This window comes from Sarcophilus harrisii, chromosome 4 (assembly GCF_902635505.1).
Source record: "Sarcophilus harrisii chromosome 4, mSarHar1.11, whole genome shotgun sequence".
Lineage (NCBI taxonomy): Eukaryota > Metazoa > Chordata > Mammalia > Dasyuromorphia > Dasyuridae > Sarcophilus > Sarcophilus harrisii.
In genome coordinates, this window is record NC_045429.1 from 385,752,361 (window position 1) to 385,772,841 (window position 20,481).

General features: G+C 40.0%; 1 protein-coding gene across 3 annotated transcripts in view; it reads right to left on the reverse strand.

The window, feature by feature from the left end:
• The window catches only part of PSEN2 (presenilin 2), a 36,269-nt gene that overhangs the window by 1,972 nt on the left and 13,816 nt on the right, over window positions 1-20,481 (reverse strand). For 2 of the 3 annotated variants that reach the window (XM_003767759.4, XM_031967017.1), the window contains exons 3-10: window positions 14,736-14,965; window positions 13,780-13,921; window positions 10,035-10,102; window positions 7,557-7,777; window positions 6,773-6,871; window positions 5,312-5,389; window positions 2,068-2,187; window positions 252-370 (exon numbers count right to left, since the gene is read on the reverse strand). In XM_003767759.4, coding sequence (XP_003767807.1) covers window positions 252-370; window positions 2,068-2,187; window positions 5,312-5,389; window positions 6,773-6,871; window positions 7,557-7,777; window positions 10,035-10,102; window positions 13,780-13,921; window positions 14,736-14,965 — 1,077 coding nt within the window. Of the gene's footprint in view, window positions 1-251; window positions 371-2,062; window positions 2,188-5,311; window positions 5,390-6,772; window positions 6,872-7,556; window positions 7,778-10,034; window positions 10,103-13,779; window positions 13,922-14,735; window positions 14,966-20,481 lie in introns of those variants that run through there. The other variant, XM_023502024.2, reaches the window with a different exon arrangement.

The window sequence follows — 20,481 nt, forward strand, 5'->3', positions numbered from 1 at the left end:
AGGGCACCACAGAGATTCCTTTCAACCCTCACATTCTGTGACCCCGTTAAGACCTGCTTTTAAGGCTTATGGCTGTATGGCCTCAAGTGACTCACATGACCACTGGGCCTCAGTTCCTTCATCTATAAAAATGAGGATAACATGACTAATGATTTCATGGACTGGATCAGACAGACGATAAATGATGGCTAGCTGGGGTTATGCAAATTTAAGTTATTCCCCTTACTGCCAGCATCTGTCTTACTACTTACGATGAGAATGGCGACAAAGCAGGCTAGTGTGGTGTTCCAGTCCCCACTGGCTGTGGCTGCCGCCTTGCCCACAAGAACACTGTAGAAAATGAAGTCTCCCAGGCCCAGCTTCACTCCCCCTGTTTGAGGAAAGACAAAAACCAAGCCTTGTAAGTCTTGTGGCAAGTACTGGTGAAGGTCGATGACAAAGGATGAGGGATGACACTGACTCAGTGAATGGAAAGCTGACTTATCTCCACCCTCACTGTACAGCCAGTTCTCTCCAATGTTCAGGATCACAGAAAACAGCTGATATCTGGGGTTAAAGAGCCCTAAGACCTCATTCTGGCCCACCAAGTGTGTCACTGCCTCCTTCCCCACCACACACTGAATCATGTGGAAACCCCAGCAGGAGCTCTGAAGTGGACGATGGCCTTAGATTTCCATAACCTATTCAAAATCTTCTGAAATACTGATGGAACTCTTCAAAAATGCTAGGCAGTGATAGAACGCAGACAAACAAAAGGCTGGAGAGTCCCACTGCCTGGAAAAGGCACAGCCCAACCTCATGCTTGTCCTTCAGGAGATTAGCTGCATCAGGCCTGGAAAGAGGCATTGTTCTGGGCCCAGAATAACGAGTGGGATTGGGACTGGATTGGTGACTTTACTGGCATGGGGACCTTCCCAACAGAGAACTACCTCTCCTTAGGCAGGCTGGCACTTTCTGTGCCAGTAAATCTAAAAGGGTAAACCAGGTTACGTTAAAAGTAAAGTTACATAGAAAGTAAATCTAAGCCTACTATATCAGAATGCTTGTTTGAGGAAGGGGGAGGCAAGGGAGGGATGGAGAAAAATTTAGAACATAAAATCTTATAAAAATAAATGATATAAACTTTATTTACATGTATTTGGAAAACAAAAGTACCACTGATAATAAAAAAGTAAGTCTGAATTTAAATCTATTTTAAGGAATTGTAATTCTATAACTTTAAAGAACATAGAAAATTTCAACTGTGGGACCAAATACTATGCTGGATTTGTAGTCAAAGAACTTGGGTTCAAATCCCAACTTGATGCTTCCTAACTTTGTGACAGTGGAGAGGTCATTAAAATTCTCTGGGCCTCAATTTCCTGATATATAAATTAGATGCCTGACAAGATCCCTTCTGTTCTAAATCTGTGATCCCAAGCCCTGCTTTAAAAAATCAACCAGGATGACATGGGTTGATAATTTTTGTCTGCAAGATTGTCCTTGTGACATCTAAAGTGTGCCAGCTATGGAGAGATGGTAACAGAGCTGCTCCAGCTTTTCTCATGAAAAAAGAATCAGCTATAACCAGTTTAAATGCCTTGGGGCATGCAAGATACTCCACATTTTGATACACATTGGGGTAATTTTTAGGAAGTTATCATGTCCTAGAATGACCTCTCCACATCTGTCTCCCAATCACGTTGGTCTCTTAACAAGTCAAAGAATAATCTCCTTTGTCTTTTCCTATCCCAGATCCCACAGGCTGATCACTTTAACAGTGGTGACCAGGCCACACTTATCCATGAAACTCACATGCTACTGAACATTTTTTATGTGCCAGGGATTGTGCTAAGCAATAGGAAAACAAAAACAGAGTGAACCACCAGAAGCCATAGGACTGTAGCTTGGATTCCTGGGAGTCTGTGGGATAGACTCCTTTTCTGATTTTTTCTTTTTTCCTTTTGGAAGGAGATCTTTGTATGAGTGTATAGGAATACTCTCTCAAGGAAATTGGGAATCCTCTTCCCAGTTGTCCTTCTTCCCACCCTAGTGCCCACTTGGCTAGAGAAAACTAATCCACCTTACTTTCCTCCTCTTCTTCCAGCTCCTCCACTGCATAGGAAGGCACATGGAGTGGGGTGCACCTCGGAGAGTCGTAGGTTTCAGAGTAAGAGTGGTCCCCAGAAGTGTCACTTGAGTCTTCATCTTGTTCCCAGACAGAGCAGAGCATCAGTGATGCAAAAAGAAAAAAAAAGGCTTAAGAAGCACCGTCAGAAGGAATTTTCATTGGGGAAGAAGAGGTTGATATGGGAAGAAGATAACTATTCTTCAGGGAAGAGTCCATGGTGGATCAGAACTTGGACTTAAATGAGTGCCTCTCCTTAAAATTAGTCCTTCTCTGATGCCATGTCCTTTCCTATCTTTCTCCTGTCCTCCCCACCACCATGGTCAATTACTTATCTTTGGCTCAAAGAAAATCTTGGCAATAACAAAAATAACTGAAAAGGAAATAGAGGAGGGGTCTGGGACAGCTGAAGTGTGCCCGCTATGGAGAGATGGCAACAGAGCTGCTCCAGCTTTTCTCATGAAAAAAGAATCAGCTATACCCAGTTTAAATACCTTGGGGCATGCAGGATACTCCACATTTTGATACACATTGGGGTAATTTCTAGGAAGTTATCATGTCCTAGAATGACCTCTCCACATCTGAAAATCTCTAGCCCAAACTAATGTTTACGCTTCATTAAGGTAAAAGAGCCAGATGTAGAACTAAGATTTCTGGGACTACATCAAGAACTGGACCTCGGCCTAAACCTATCATTTCATTGGTATTGGAAATTCCCTGGTAAAGATACTCCTTCTACCACTAAAGGCTGGCACCTTTTCTGCAACTTGTTGCCTTAACAGATGTCCAGATGCTGAGAGTGACTTGCCCAGTGGCACTAGTGTCAGAGATGGAGTTGACTCCAGGTCTTCCTGGCTCTGACAACACCTCTATCTGCTAACCCGTACTGCTTACAATGGCCCTGTGCACGGTCATAAGGCTTCCTGCTCCCTCGGTGTCTCCACAGCTATCCTGCTACAAGGATGACTGAGCCTGAGGTTGGCACAGTGGCTGCTGAGTCATAGTGTGGATGCCCACAGCCACATGGCTCACTTCGTTCTACCATTTCCACCCTTGGCTTTCCCACTCCCCTGTCCTTCTCTCTTAGAATGTAATCTCCCTTAAATCATTAGCATTTTTATGTTACCAAAAAATCACAACAGCAAAAGAAAGAAAAAGTAATCCCATTTAAATTAACTGTAGACAATATAAAATATTTGGGAGTCTACCTGGCAAGACAAAGCCAGGAACTCTAGGAACACCATTCCAAAATATTTTTCACCCAAATAAAGATAACTCTACACAACTGGAGGAATATCAAATGCTCATGAGTAGACCGAACTAATGTAATAAAAATGATAATTCTACCTAAATTAATCTATTCACTGTCATACCAATTAAATTGCCAAGAAATTACCTTACAGAGCTAGAAAAAATAACAAAAAAGTTGATCTGAAGAACAAAAAGTCAATATTTCAAGGAAATTAATGGAAAAAAATGCAAAGGAAGTTGGCCTAGCTGTACCAGACCCAATACTATATTATAAAGCAGTAGTCATCAAAACCATTTGGTACCAGCTAAGAAATAGAGTAGTGAATTAATGGAATAGGGTAGATACAGTAGTCAGACCCAATAGGTAGTGACTAGAGTAATTTAATGTTTGATAAACCCAAAGACTCCACCTTCTGGGATAAGAACTCACTATATGACAAAAATTGCTGGGAAAACTGGAAAACAGTATGGCAGAAACTAGGCACTGATACCAAGATAAGATTGAAATGGGTTCATGATACAGACATAAAGGATATATCATAAGCAACTTAGGAGGACAAAGGATAGTCTACCTCTCAGATCTATGGAAGAAATTTATGGCCAAATAAGAACTAGAGAAATACAAAAACTAGAAAAATACAAAACAGATAATTTTGATTACATTAAATTAAAAAGGGTTTGCAGAAATAAAATCAGTGCAGCCAAGATTAGAAAGAAAACTGGGAAAATTTTTATATCCAGTGTTTCTGATAAAGGTCTCATTTCTAAAATATATAGAGAATTGACTGAAATTGATAAGAACACAAACCATTTCCCAAATGATAAATTGTCAAAGGCTATGAATAGACAATTTTCAGATAAAGAAATTAAAGCTATTTCTAGTCATATGAAAAAATGCTCTAAATCACTGTTGATCGGAGAAATGCAAATTAAGACAACTCTAAGATACCACTACACACTCAGATTGGCTAAAATGACAGGAAAAGACAATGACGAATATTGGAGGGGATGTGGGAAAACTGGGACACTTATGCATTGTTGGTGGACTTTGAAACAGCAGTATCTCCACTAGGTCTGTATTCCAAAAACATCATTAAAAGAGAGAAAAGGACCTACATGCACAAAAATGTTTTGTAGAAGCCCTTTTTGTAGCGGGGCAAAGAACTGGAAACTATGTGGATGCTCATCAGTTGGGGAAAGGCTAAATAAGCTATAATAGATGAATATAATGCAATATTCTTATTCTGTAAGAAATAATGAGCAGAATGATTTCAGAAAAGCCTGGAAAGACTTACATGAAATGATGCTGAGTTATGCAAGCAGAACCAAGACAACACTGTACACAATAACAAGAAGATTATGTGATAATCAACTGTGATAAGACTGCTCCTTTCAACAATGAGGTGATTCAAGGCAATTCCAACAGACTTGTCATCAAAAGTGCCATCTGCATCCAGAAGGAATTATAGGGACTGAATGTGGATCAAAGCATAGTATTTTCACCTCTTTGTTGTTGTTTGCTTGCTTTTTTTTTTCTCATGTTTTTTTCCTCTTGATCTGCATGTGCAGCATGACAAATATGAAAATATATAAATATGTTTGGATGAATTGCATATGTTTAACCTATATGGAATTATTTGCTGTCTTGGGGAGAGAGAAAATTTGGAACACAAAATTTTGTAACAGTGAATGTTGAAAATTATCTTTGCATGTATTTGAAAAAATAAAATACTATTAAAATGTGAAAAAAAAAAAGAATGTAATCTCCTTGAGAGAAGGAACTAGTTCTGCTTTCTTGTACACTTGACATAATGCAGGAGACATAGTAAGCATTCAATAAATAGTCTAGTGATCTTTCTGTCTGTCTCCCATGCTCAGAAGGAGGCCCAGATTCCTATAGTGACTGTGGGACACTACATTTTAGGCCTGTGGGTCTGCTTCAGAGATACTGACCTTGCTCTTGGTCCTTGGGGAGGGCTCCCTTTGTTGGTGTATCCACTTTTGCCATGCCAACAGTCCATACCATGGCAGCTGAAAAAAAAACAACCAAAAACAGGACAAGACCATGGTCACTGTGACTGCACAGTTAGCAAATTATACTTTCTTATTCGTACTGTGCCTCAAAAGAATGATTCTGAATTACACTATATTGTATTTAATAATATACAAGGCAAATGATATAGTAGAAAGAGCCTTGAGTGTGGAGAACAAAGAACAGAGTTTGAGGTCTGGGTTTTGCTACTTAGAGGCTCAAATTTCTTCATTTCTTTGTGGATCAATTTCTTCACATGGGAAATGGAAACGATAATGATACACAATTATATTATTTGACTGAAATAATGATAATATACTACAAACCTTAACAATAACATTGCATTTTCTCTGAGCCCCTTATGATTTCTTCCCTATCCATGGGCTTATCAGTTTTATTGCCACTGTTGTTTTTTAAATAATCGTTGTCAACACCTATGTTTCTGTTTCATTAGGCTCAATCTTTACCACATTTCTTCTTTCTTTCTTTTCTTTTTCTTTTTTTTGGGGGGTGTTCTTCAGGGCTATTAGTCTTTTCTAACACATCCTCAGATTACCCCCAAAGACTGGGCAGGGCTCCTCCTCTATTACTAGGGAGTACTTAAGCAACTGCCTTGACTCTTCAAAATTCACAAGGTATTTTAGAGCTACAAGCAACCTCAGACAGACCATCACTCTCTTCCAATCCCTCATGTGACAGAATAAGAAATTGAGGCCCAGAGAAAGGAACTTAATGTGGAAAGAGCTCTAGGACCTGGCTTCACTGCTGCCTCCGAAGCTCGCTGCCTCTGTCCTGGCACAAATCTCTGAGCCAAGTGCACTTCAGTTTCCTCAGCTATACAAAGAGGCAAAGATACCTTCTGCTCTAGATCTAAAGCACCTTACTCCTGTAATCTACTGTGTGGGGATGTATCAAGCACATGGAAGTGTCTGGGGGACATGTTTCAGTTTCATCCCTAGCAATAAGAGATAGCCCACTTCCTGGTGAGGTAGGTGATTTCCCATTCCTGGAAGCACAGGCCAAAGGACCTTCCATCACAGATGCTACAGGAGGATGCACTGGGAGCTTAGGCTAGAGATTGAGGACTTTGTAACTCTAAGACTACAATTCTAGTGGATAACATGCTATTTAACAATCTTCAATAATTAAAAAAAAAAAAAGGTCAACTTCCCATTGGATATCAGAGGGAAAAGAAACCAACTCCCCTCTCTTCCCTGCCCCTGTCCCCGACCTTGGAAAAAGGTTCTTTATCATAACTGTGAAAGGAAAGAGTCAGGAAATGGTTATTGGCACTGGGAAAACCAACAGGGAAAGGGTGTGAAAAGATAAGCACCCTCACATGGTTTAAGCTGCTCAGTAGGGGTTGAAGTGGGAGGACTTACATGAATATATGAGTGCAGGAAATATAGGTTCATTTCTTTCCTGAGCAGTTTCTACAAGCATCCTCAAGGGCCCTTTAGGACACAGCACAGCCACAAGATCTGTGAAAACCAAGAAGTCCTTATCAGGGAAAAGCGACCCTCATTCTTAAGCACATTCCAGAAACTTGTTTGATTCAAATTCTTGGAAATGGATAGCTGGGCTTCCCTCACCCCTGACCAAAGAGAAGAATGGATCCCCTCATTTGTCCTTGGTTTTCATCCCTTACTTAAAGCTTACCCATTGTTGAACAAATTTCTGCCCTAAACTATGGTGTGTGCCCAAGAATTAGCAAAAAGTTGGAATCTAAAGTAGGTCTGAAAGAATCAATTTTTTTAAAAAGACAAATTAAAAATTAAATAAATTAAAAAACTACTTTTTTTGCAAGGTCACTTTCTAGTCAAAAATCCCCCATTTTTGTTTCATAAGATTCACTCCAACATGCACATATTAAATGCCTGTAATGTGCCAGGCACTGGGCATACAGTACCTGTTGATAAAAATGAAATAGTTCCTGCCCTGAAGGAGCTTACATTCTCTAGAAGGAAGACATTTAAAAGACTAACTGGAATTATTCAATTAAAAAGCATTTATTAAATACCTCATGTACCAGAGCCTGCCTTAACTTTAAAAGATACAAATGACAGTCCCTGCCCTCAAGGATCTTACATTCTAGTGGGTAAAATGATAGGATTTGACCCTTATTGTTTGGTGCAAGATAAGCACCCCTGCCCATGGCTGTCCTACCATACACAGAGATGGCTCCCAGGATGACCCAGGCTGACCATTCTGGGAGGTACTTGATGAAGACCAAGGCCATGAGAGCACTGATCATAATGAGGTAGGCCTGCTGCAGCACCAGGGGACCTTTCCAGTGGATACAGATCATTCCCACTGCCCCAAAGTTCCAGATGACCAAGAAAAGGGTTGGGTAGTCCATAGCCACATTGTAAGTCTTGAGCACTTCCCTGAAAAGCAAAACCAGCAGAGAGGAAGTCATTGGAAATGGGAGGGAAATCCTATTTGCATAGTAACTTTCAACTAATTGGACCCTGATCTAATTTAAAATCTTCTGCCTTCAAAATGGCACAGTAGATAAAGTGCTCAACTTGGAGTCAGGCAATCTTGGGTTTAAATTCTGCTTTAGGTGCTTCTTTACTATATGACTCTGGGAAGACACCCTCTCTAAGACTTAGTTTCTATGGCTATAAAATAAGAGTAAATAAGAACCTGCTCTACAGAGTTTTCATAACAATCAAAAGAGAGAATGTACATAAAATGCTTCAAGAACCTTGAAATTCTATGAAAACTACTAACAGGAGTAACCTTTTCCTCCTCCATGGAATGTTACAGAAACTTTACTGGTCCATGATCAGCCCTTTCCCCCCACTATAAACTGCTGGAGATGTTTCATTGGCCTCATAAACACACCCACAGCCTCCCTTTCCTTCTCCCTCTCCCTCTCCCTCTCTGAATATGTCACTTTCATTTCTGATAGCTGGATGTACTTTCTTCTAACTCCTATCAATATCCAGGCAGAAAGAGCAGCATTTTAGAGTTATAAAAAGCCGGGCCTATACTCCAGCTTTTCCATGTAGTTTCTGAATGACTGAAGAAAACTCTCTAATTTCCCTAGGCCTCAGCTTTCCATTCTGCAGTCAGGAAATTGTACTGTGATCTGTAAGGTTCCTTCTAGTGCTAAGATCTCTATTGTCTTAAATGTTCAAATAAGTTTTCACCTCCACTCCAAAATATATTGTCATGAAGAGAGATCTTGTTACATTCATTTCAAGTCCACTATTTGGTTTATTTTAGAATTTCATTTGAAATTTCCTTTAGACTAGGGGATTGTAAAGTTTTTGTACTATGGAGCTCTTTGATGAAGTCTGGTGAAACCTATGAACCCCTTCTCAGAATTATGATTTTAAAAATATAAGTAAAATAGAATTCCAAAGGACACCGATTATTTAGGTTATAAAATATTTAAAAAAAAAAACCAAAAAAACCAGCTCACGGATCCCTAGTTGACCTCCTGGCTTTAGATATCTGACTTTTACTCATCAATCCAGCAAGAAACATAACAGAATATTAGCTGCCCATATCCCCAAAAGCACTAGGAAACATTTGTTCTATGTCTTTCTTACATCACTTAGGAATCTCGAATAAGAAGACATCTCAAAACAGAGTATAATGTCCCAAATCAATCATTTTCTAAATTTGGAATTAACCAAGTTTTAGATTAAAGAATAAAAGTTAGAAAAGAAGAGTTTTCCATCCAACATTGGAGATGAGGAGTTTGGCCTAAATCCCTCTGCACTTATTACCTATGTGACTATGGGCAACTCACCATTTCTCTGTGCTGCCTGAATTTCCTTATCTCTAAAATAAGAAGGTTCCATTTGATGGTTTCTCTTTGAGGTCTCTACTAGCTCTCAATACATAATTTCTTAATCAAGTTTAGAGCAAAATGTAAACTTGTTTTTAAATTTTGGTCCTGGATCTGGGTTTTCACTGTTTGAGAGAAGAAGGTCCTATACCAAGACAAGTTGACACCCATTTTGTATATAGTCTTAGAGAGATTGCCTACAGCACTAAGAGCTTGACTAGCTCTGGTCATGCAACCAGGAGGTGTCAGAGAAAGGACCTGAACCCAGTCTTTTTGATTCCAAAGCCAGAACTTTGTTCACTATGCCATGCTGCCTCTCTCGCTATGGTATTTTTACAGGAGACTGAAAACACAACACACAGCCAACCAAGGTAGATCAATCTCCACAAGAAAATGGGAATAGAAGTTCCTTGGGCCTAGCTCAGTACCTGGCACATAGCATTGCTTAATAAATGTCTACTGATTGGCTAGGTGTTCTAGCACCAGAGAGAAGGCAATCCTAGTTCTGCTTGTTCCTATATTCTTCCTTTGCTAAATATCATTTTTGTCCCTTATTGAAGTGTATTTCAAAAAGCAACAGAGGCCTTAGGATCAGAGGAAGTGGATCCATGTCTTGGCTCTGACCATACCCCTCTCGAACCCTGGCCTCTTTCTGCTTCCAGCTGTATGACTGTGTGTGCCTCAGATTTCTAGTCTGTAAAGTGCAGGGCTGTGGAGAGGAAAGGCGGATGCACACCTCCATCTCTGTCCTGGGTCCCCTTTCATGCCCTTCACGTCAGGGGAGCAGTATGGATGAAAGCGTAACTGAAACAATTCCAAACCTTAGGGCAGACACTTACCCAAGATAAATGTAGGTGAAGAGGAAGAGCAGCATCAGAGAAGACAGGATCAACCAGCCATGGATAAACTGGACAACAGAAACACATACCACTGTTTACACAAGAAATGTTCTCGGCCTGCATGCTGTTTCAGAGAAAGCTAAGCTTAGCAACAGTAGCGAGGGGCAACGATGCGCGTGGCTCACCTCGGCACTGCTGCAGTGTCCCATCCAACCCGGACGAATCGGAGCAGGAAAGATGAAGGGCCCCACGACCTCCCACAGGCACCCAGTGTCTCTGTTTCAAAGTGTTTTCCCATTAGCCAATAGCTCAATAACAGCAACTACAGGTTCTACTCTATGGCTTCACAGTTCCCAACGGGATTGGGCATCTCCTGACCCACTGCACTCTCTCTAATGCCTTGTGGTTTTGCCATCCACTGCTTGGCTGCTGGGCTCTAAGGACAACGGGACCTTTCCATCTGCCCTTGTCAGAATGTGAGCTCCTGAGAGCAGGGAACGGTTGACTTTCCTCTTTGAACTCCCAGGGCTCAGCAGTCCTTTGCATGCAGTAAGCATTGAATGAGTGTGGCTGGACCAATAGTGAGCACTAGTGCGGTACAGCAGAAAAGAATGCAGAATTTGGAGTTAGAGGACCTGGGTCTGAAGCCTGCTTCTGTCACTTATAACCTGGGTGATTGTGAGCAAGTCTGCAGCTCTTCAAGTCTCAGTTTCCCCGTCTGTAAGGAATAAGGATAATAATTCTTGTACTAATTATGTGGCTTTGGGAATTACATGAGATAATGTGCATAAAATACTTTGAAGATAATGAAAAAATGTTACAGACTTTAAGAAATTCAAGATTTCCTTAGCACAGATACTAATCTCTTAATCACAAACAAGGATTTAGACCCTTGAATAACAGGAACTGCTTTGCCCTTTCATGTCCTATCTATGTTATTAGCATAAATTAGGGTCACTGAGGAGCTAGCAAGTTTTAAAGGATCATCAAATAAGGAACACTCCCCAATCTCAGAACAGAAGCCAAGTGGGAAGACAGGCAGTTTCTTTAAGGGAAGAGGGAAGGGATTTCTCTCTAAGACTAGTCCTTTCACCTACAGAGGCAGCAGTGATGATCATGGCAGCAACTCCCACAGTAAAGTACATCCCTAGGAAATAGTGACCCATTCTTCCCTCCTAAGAAGCATCCACTTCAGACATAATGTGTAATTCCTCCAAAAGAAAACAGCAATCAGGAAAGAATCCTTTGGACTTAATATACTAGCAATAAATTTGAATTCTGACAATAAGTAATAAATATGAATTAATTTTACCTTTACAGAATTGGCAATACTTATTTTAGTTGATGATTTAGGAACACAGCTCTCTGGCAACCCTAGCAAGCTAATTCTTGGGTATCTGTCACTAGACTGGGAGTCAGGGACCAAGGTTGCTCAGCCATTAAATCATCGTGTGACCTGAGCCCCAGTTTTCTCATCCATATGATAAAAACCTTAAACAGGATGATTTCTAAGGCCCCTTTTAGCTTTAAAAATTCTAGGATTCCTGTATATTCCATAACAAGGAAAAGGACTGTAGGGCCATTGTCCCAAAGGCACCAACTCTCTGGAAAGAGCCAGCAGAGGTAAGGAGATACCTTGGTGCAGCCACATTGCCTGGAACCGCCCAGACAACAGGACAGTCTCCAGATGAAATGGCTCTTGGAGACAGGGGCTGAAAGCCTCTCAGACCACAGAGTGGAATCTGCACAGAGCCAGTTCCAGAGGGAAACGGGAAAAGAAAACAAAACAAAAACCAGTTGTGGCAGTCACAGCCTTCAAATAAAGCCTTATTTTTTCATAAGGAGAATCAATGTGGAAATTAATTTCTAACATAGGGAAGTGATGCTCTGAACAATCTAAATAAAAAAGGAACTCTGATAGCACATTTTAAGAAATAAATCATAGCACAATACAACTGCACAGCATGTCCAGAATGGATATGAGGAGGAAAGGGGGAAAGATGCAAACACCTTAACTTGTCTGGCATTAAATACGAACTAGTGGGTAAGCAGCTAGACTGGCCTTTTTCAGGGTACACTCATCTATGCAGACAATGCCTATACGAGGAAGACTGACAGAGCAGACAGAGGGCCTGCTTCAAATTAGGAAACTTTGCATCAAATCCCTGTATATCTATTTATCTATCTACACACAAAAAGTTGTCAGTCATCATTGCTAAAAGGACTTTCTTTACAGAGTTCCTTATACCAAAGGAATTATCAATCTAGACCCCGCCAAAAGACACACACAAACATACAATAACATGTATCGCTGACATTTTTCTAGTGCTTTAAAGTTTATAAAATGCTTTATCTCCATTACTTCATTTAAGCCTCACAATTCTGTGAAGTAGATATCACAATCCTATAAAGAAGGAAGTGGAGGATGCAGTAATAAGTGGCTTATCTAAAGTATATATGTAATAATGTCAGAGTCTGGATTTATACCCAGCTCTCTCCCAATTTCAAGTTTGACACTCTTTTCATTCTATCACTTCCTCTTCTAACAAAACAGATTGCTAGCTACAGAGACAGACAGACATACACATGCATATATGTATACATAGAAGATGTTATTTCAAAACATACATATGCAAATCGTGATGATTATAATAAGATTAGTAACTGACACATGGTCCTACTATGTCAGGTACTGTGCCAAGTGCTTTACATATGCAAATATGTGATAATTATAATAAGATTAGTAACTGACACATGCTGCTACTATGTCAGGTACTGTGCCAAGTACTGTGCCATGTCCTGACTCCTAGCCCAGTGCTTTATCTACTGCACCATCTACACAAATATATATACGTTATGTATAAAACACTATATATACATGTATATATTTTTATATTAGAGGGAGTAATAGAGTGGAAGAGCACTAAACTCAGAATTGGGACAGCCTCAGGTTCAAACTTTCTCTCTCACCTTTACGGGCAGCCTGTCCTTACCTTGAGCAAGTTACTTAACCTGGGATAGTATCCAAAGACAAATGAAACTATGGTATAGCAGAAAAAGGACAGGCTCTGAAAATGGAGGCGCTTTGTAAACCTTAAAAGCACTGGAAAACGTCACAGATATACATACACATTGGGTACAGAAATCTTTTTTTGGACTAGACCTATATTTTATTGTAACAAACTTGCAGAAAGAAAATTTCTTTTAATCAAAGCAAAATGGCAACTGTCCTGTAAGTCATGGTCTTAGAAAGTTGCCTAGAGCACTAAGTGACTTGCCAGGGTCACTGACACATGAGACATGAAGGCTGCCTCTAGGTATGTCAGTCTATGCAAGTATCCATGATATATCCCAATAGTGAGGGAGACAGCAGGCATGGTGAGAATCCTCACACCAAACTTTCCAAAGAACATAGACAAGAACTGCACAGGATGGGCAGATATGGATGGAATTCCCAAATGATGAGTTCTCAGATTGATGAGGACATCTGAGTGTACATACACACAATTATAAAAAGCTATATTATATGTCACAAGTATACATATATACACCAGGCAAATACACATGTTCACACATACATGCAAAATACGTGTATACCAATCACACAGCCTGAAAGGACAGAGATAGTCAGACAGTGATACTGACTCCCAGAGCTTCACATGCTTCAGTGCTGATTCAGAACAAGCCCAAAGCAAGGTCCTTACGGAGCTCCCGACCTGCAAGAGGTTGCTCCACCAGCACTCACCTTGTAGCAACGATGCTTGTACAGCACAACCAGGAATATCGTCATGACCACAATGACACTGATCATGATGAGGGTGTTTAGCACCGAGTTGAGCAAGCGCTGACCAATAGAAGGGGTATCTTCTGTAAAGGGTGTGTAGATGCTGAAGGAAAAGAGAAAGGATAACTAGTCTCCTAACTTAGTCTCCCTCTCAGACCTATCTACACCTAACCTTTTCTCCTCTTTATTTGAACTCTCTCACCCATTTTCTCCCTTTACTTCTCCAGGTCCTTGGCTGGCCCACCATTTTGGGTCAGGCTTTGTCATTCTGCCAATAGGCCCAGATTTTCCAAGAATTCACCCAACTCCTCAGGTTAGGCAACTTCAAATTTCAGTCTGTTGACTAGTGTTAGTCTAGCAGGAAGTAGGGAAAGATGGGAGGCCTTCTCAAAAGTCTTTTTCTTAGCTAAGATTAAAATTCAGACATTAGTTTCTTGAAAATAATTGTGTTTTAGAGGTAAAGTCCTGGGCTCTCATCTCTGCCCTACAGTGACTTTTCTCTTGACACAGAGAAAATTATTTAACCCCCAAGCCCCAGTTTCCATACATGTAAAACAGGAATTGGGTTAGCTCAGAGGTCATCAAACTGTTGGGAACAGATTAAAATGTAATTAGGAATATTTAATAAAATAAATACAAAAACAATAGAGCCTTATTTATATATGGTCAATATGCCACCTGCAGGTATAATTTAGTGACCCAGATTCTATTTTGAGTAGGACACCATTAGGCTAGAGGCTCTCTGAGGCCTTTTCCAGTTCTAATTGTTTTCTCTCTTTCCACATTGAGGACTACAAATCTATCAGGTCCCTTTGTTCTCTCTCTGGCCCCACTCCCAACCCACCACATGCACATATGTACACCTGCACATACACACGCACATATCCTGCAAGCCTGAGTACACAGGACTGACTCACAGCTGTCCATTCTTCTCTGTATAGAAGCGGACTGACTTAATGGTTGCCACGACGACCACCATGCAGAGAGTAACCGGCACAAAGAGCATGATCACGTGCTTTGCCCCATATTTGAGCGTTAGCTCTTCTTCCTCTTCATCCTCCTCCAAGCTGCTGCTTCTCGATGAGCCCCTGCTGTCGGGGGTACACTGGTCGGCATTGCCATGGTTACACAAGCTACCTTGGCGTTTCTGCAGGAGAGTGACAGACATCATCAAAGGCAGCCTCTCCTTCTACAGGCACTCAAGAACGGGGCCCAAGGAGGATGAGGACAATCCCTCCTTCTTTTTGTTAACAACAACAACACACATGTTCTCATTCCATTCTCATCCCTGATGGGGAGATGCTGAGAATACAAGATCCCTGAGCACACTGTCAATTCACAAGCACAACTGACATTGTCTTATGGGATAGAGATGAAAGAGAAAAGCAAAGAACATAATCCCTTCTGTCAAGGAGCACATATTCTAATTATGGAGACAATATGTCAATAACAATGACATACAAGATTGTAGCCAATGTACTATGTGGTTTATTGATTATTTTTAAAAAGGCACTAATTTGGCAGAGTAAAAAAATCACCTCAATGGTTCTCTTCCAAGAAGGAATCTCGTAAGTTTAAAACCATACAAGATTCCTTCAAATTTTTAACAAAGCTAACTTTGTTTGATGACTCTTTGATCATTAATGTTAAGGGGGCATAAAATCTGGAGACCTCTGCTGGCCACACAGCAGATCTCTGTCATGGAGACTATCTGGCACGGTCCAGATGGATTAAGGAGTCCTTAGAGAGAGTAAAACTTCCAAGATGCAATCTATTCTGACTTCTCAGAGACATTTTTTAAAAAACTTGGTTCTATATAATTTAACATATTTAACATGTATTGGTCTATCTGCCATCTGGGGGAGGGGGTGGGGGGAAAGAGGGGAAAAGTTGGAACAGAAGGTTTTGCAAGGGTCAATATTGAAAAATTACCCATGCATATATCTTGTAAATAAAAAGATATTAAAAAAAAAAGAAATTAAAAAAATAAATAAATAACTTGGTTCTTGGTCATATTCCACCAAAGTTCTAGTTAAGTGAGACATTAATGTGAGTGTCAAGAGTTTTTAACCTTTAACCTATTCAAATATCATAGATTTATGGAACTGGAAGAAAGGTCACCCTGTCTTGTGGTTCTTAACTTGGGGTATATGAGCACACAGACCAAAAGGACAGGTGCTTCAAAGCAAGTTAAGTCAATTTGCTCAGTAGGCAGATTTCCCAAGGGAAAAATTTCTATTTTTTTCTCCTTTTTCTTAATTTAGTGTTTTATTTTTCTCTAGTTATATGTAAAAACAATTTTTAACATTCATCTCTAAAACTGAGTTCCAGATTCTTTCCCTTCCTTCCTACACCTCCTCATTAAGAAGACAAGCAATTCAATACAAGTAATACATGTGTAATCATGCAAAACATTTCTATATTAGTCATGTTATGAAAAAAAAAACAGAGGCTCCCCCCAAAAAAAACCTCAAAAAAATAAAGTAAAAACAATATGCTTCGATCTGTATTCAGACACCCTCAGTTCTTTCACTGGATATGGATAGTATTTTTCATCATAAGTCCTTCAGAGTTGTCTTGGATCACTTATTGCTGAGAATAGTTATGCCACTCACAGCTAATCATTTTACACTATTGCTGTTACTTTGTCCAAAGTACATTTCCCTTTGCATCAGCTCAGGGAAGTCTTCCAGGTTTTTTTTGAGAGCATCCTGCTTATCATTTCTTATAGTAAAATTTCATATTCCACCACAATTACATACTACAATTTAGTTAGTCATTTCCCAATTGGTGGGCATCCCCTCAATTTCCAATTCTTTGTCCCCATAAAAGACATGGTTATTTTTTGTATATATAGGTCCTTTTTCTTTCTGTCTTTCTTTTTAATCTCTTTTGGGATACAGAGCTAGTTGTGGGAAACTGAACTTTGAGTGGGATGGTGAAATCCCTCTTGCTCTATTTCTCCTGGCTCTAGGACCCTTCCTTCCCTACTCTTATAGCAACAGAATTTTCCTTTGTGAGATCAGGCAAAACTTATCAGTGGCGTGCAGCTCACAAGGGAAGGAACTCAATATCAAGGGAAGGCTTCCTCAATAGACACATTTAGCATCCTTACTCATGGAACTGAAGATGATATGGTTCCCTCTGGAAGATGGACAACATCAAACCAACATCAGTGGAAGATTTCATATTGTTATATAGGTGACAACCCGAACTCCAATGCTTTAAGGGAAGAAAGGAAGCACTTACTATGTGTGAAGTGTTATTGTCTCTTTTGATCCTTGCAACAACCTTGGGAGATAGGAGTATAAATATCTTTTACAGATGAAGAAAGTGAGACAGACAGAGGTAAAGTGATCTGCCCAAGATCCAAAGCCCCTAAATGTCAGAGGTTGGATGTGAACTCAGATCTTCCTGACTCTAGATTTAGGGCTCTATCTACCTTGCTACCTAACTGCCTCTCCTTCCCTTATAGCAGGGGCCATATAAGCCAAGGATTCTTGACCTTTCTGTGGATCATGGACTCCTTGGGCAGTATGGTAAAGCCTACACATCCTTTTCAGAATAATGTTTTTAAATGTATAAAATAAATAGGATTACAAAGGGAAATAATAAAACTGAAGTAAAAATGTAATTTTTCCTCCCTACAAGTTCACGGACCCCCTAAAATCTATCCACGAATAGAATATCCTGGGAGTTTGAGGATCTCTTAGTGGAATACAAATATTCTTTTTTTTTTAATAACTTTTTATTGACCGAACACATGCCAGGGTAATTTTTTACAACATTATCCCTTGCACTCACTTCTGTTCTGATTTTTCCCCTCCCTCCCTCCACCCTCTCCCCCAGATGGCAAGCAGTCCTATACATGTTAAATAGATTACAGTAGATCTTGGATACAATATATGTGTGCAGAACCAAACAGTTTTCTTGTTGCTCAGGGAGAATTGGAGGAATACAAATATTCTTTAAAATACCCCCAACAAGCCAGTCCTTGGAGGCCATTTGAAAACCTCTAGTGAAGAGGAATTCATAGGCACTTCTTTGGACTGAGTGGAAATACACCTCTCTCCATTTTTACTCATGTGCTATCCCAGGAAGCAGAGGGCCTTGTGGGCTGCAGGGAGAGGGTCTGAAGCCTAAGAGTGTGGCTCTCACTTGTTCAGAGAGTGACACCCTTTATGTGACTCCTTTCTGCCTCAGTCTCCTGATCTTCATTAAAATTGGAATGCACTGTATTTTGTTGGGGGAAGGCTGAAATAAGTGATGATTATTGCAAATTTCCTTCCCTCTTTTTAAAAGCAAGAAATAATAAACTATACATTTTATAATAATAGTAGTTCAAGTTTTACAGAATGGTTTAGGGTTGGCTAATTACCTTCCATACACTTGATTCTCACAACTCTGGAAAGAAAGTACTATAGTTGGTATTGTTCAGTTGTTTTCCTGCATGTCCAAAACTTGATGACCCCATTTGGAGTTTTCTTGACAAAGATACTGGAGTGGTTTGCCATTTCATTCTTCACTTATTTTTACTAATGAGGAAACTGAGGCAAACAGAATTAAGTGACTTGCCTGGACTTACACAGCTAATAAGTATCTGAGGCTGTATTTGAACTCAGGTCTTTCTAACTTCAGCTCTGGCACTCTTTCCACTTTGCCACTAAGCTGCCCCTGAAGTGCTATTATGATCTTCATTTTACACACAAGGAGGCTGAAAGAAGTTAAATGATTTGTCCAGAATCACATGCTATAAACTGAGTATCCATGGAGATGTTTGCATACTATCTCTCCCATTAGAATATGAACTCCTTTAAGACTGGGACAATGTAAGTAATTACCTCTTGGCACAGTACTGACTAAAGAATTCTTTTAAAACAAATAATTGTTCTACGATTGCTCCAAGAGTTGCATAACAAAACATTTCATTATTGCAGAGTCTGAAGGTGGTCTTGGTCAGAAGGTGGAATTGGAACTCAGGTTGGTTCTGACTCCAAGTCCATTGCTCGCTCCAATCAATCAATCAATCAACAATTCTTATTAAATGCCTACCCAGGGCCAGGTCCTGTGCTGTGTCCTGGACAGCCAAAAGCAGGAATGAAATCATGGTGCAGTGAAAGAAAGCCTGTCTCAAAAGCAGAGAAACTGGGTTCAAATCCCACATCTGATGCTTATTACTACCTGGTACCTCACTGACCCTTTTTAGGCCTCCCTTTCCTTATCTATAAAGTGAGAGATCTGGATCCAATGACTAATTCTTGTGGTTCTAGGCCTATGATCCTATGATTCTATTCTCAAAAAGCTTGCATTTTATGGGAAATAAACAGCACAGATACAAACAGGTAAAAACAAAATAGATACCAAGTAAAAGCTGTCTCAGTATATATAATAATAATGGGAAAAGACATGTGAAGTTGTGTGTGTGTGTGTATGTGTGTGTGTGTGTATGCATATGCATGCCTAATTAGTAGTTGCAAGACCTGAGCAAGTCTTTTTTCTGCTCTGTGCCTTCATTTCCTTATCTGGACTTGATGGCCTCTCAAATATCTTCCAGTTCTAAATCTCTGCTCAAATAACCTTTCCTCTCAAACCCACTCTCCTCTACTAAACTTTCCTATTTCTGTCCAGGATACCACCATTTCTCCGGGTTGTCTCCAATTATTCATTCTCTCTCATCTTACATATTCAATCAGTTGCACAATCTGGCAGTTTCTGTCACTACAATACATGCTAGAATTCTCTCTACTCACACAGCCACCATCTTTTACTGAGGTCCATTTCAAAAGCCCCCTGACTTGTCTCTTTTCCTCAATGTTTTTCCCTTCCCAATACATACTTTGCACAATTGCCAAACTGATATTTATAATGAACAGGTCTAACCATGTCTTTCCCTCATGAATAAAATCCCATGGTTCCTTATCACTCCTCAGATCAAACACAAATACTGATAAATCATTTAGTCTCTGGCTGCCTGGGTTTCCTCAATTGTAATGTGGGGAATGAGAATAGCACCCAGGGTTGTTATAGGAACTAAATGAGATAATACTTGTGAAGCACAATATAGTGTCTGGCACAAAGTAGGGTGTTTACTTAAATAAGATATAATTATGTAAATGAAAGATAATCACAGAGGGAAAAAGAGATCCCTAGGCATAGGAGAAGTCTGTGTTCCCTTCCCCCTCATCTCCTTTAAAATCTTTCACAACTTGGCCTCAAGCTACCTTTCCGGCCTTTTATCCATCACTTCCCCTCCTGACTTTATGATCCAATTAACAGTTCATCCTGCTTTTCCCCACATATCATATTCCATCTCCTGCCTCCCCGTATATCTGCATTAGCTGGCCAGCCTACACACCTGGAACATGGTTCTTCCTCACCTCTGCCTCACAGAATCCCCTTTTACCTTCAAGACTTTCTGCCTGAAGCCTTTTATGATCCTCCTAAGTGTTAGTGTTCTCCCTTCTGAACAATCTCATATTCATTGCGTGCGTTTTTTTTCTGTATAGGATCACAGATGTACCCACTGCTTACTCCTTTGTATAAAACATAAGCTCCTTTGAAATAGAGATTGTTCCATTTTTTGACTTTGTTGAAAAATGCACTGTTTTTGGCGTACAGTAGGCTCTTAGTAATGCTTGTTGATTGAATAAATTGTGCCATTTC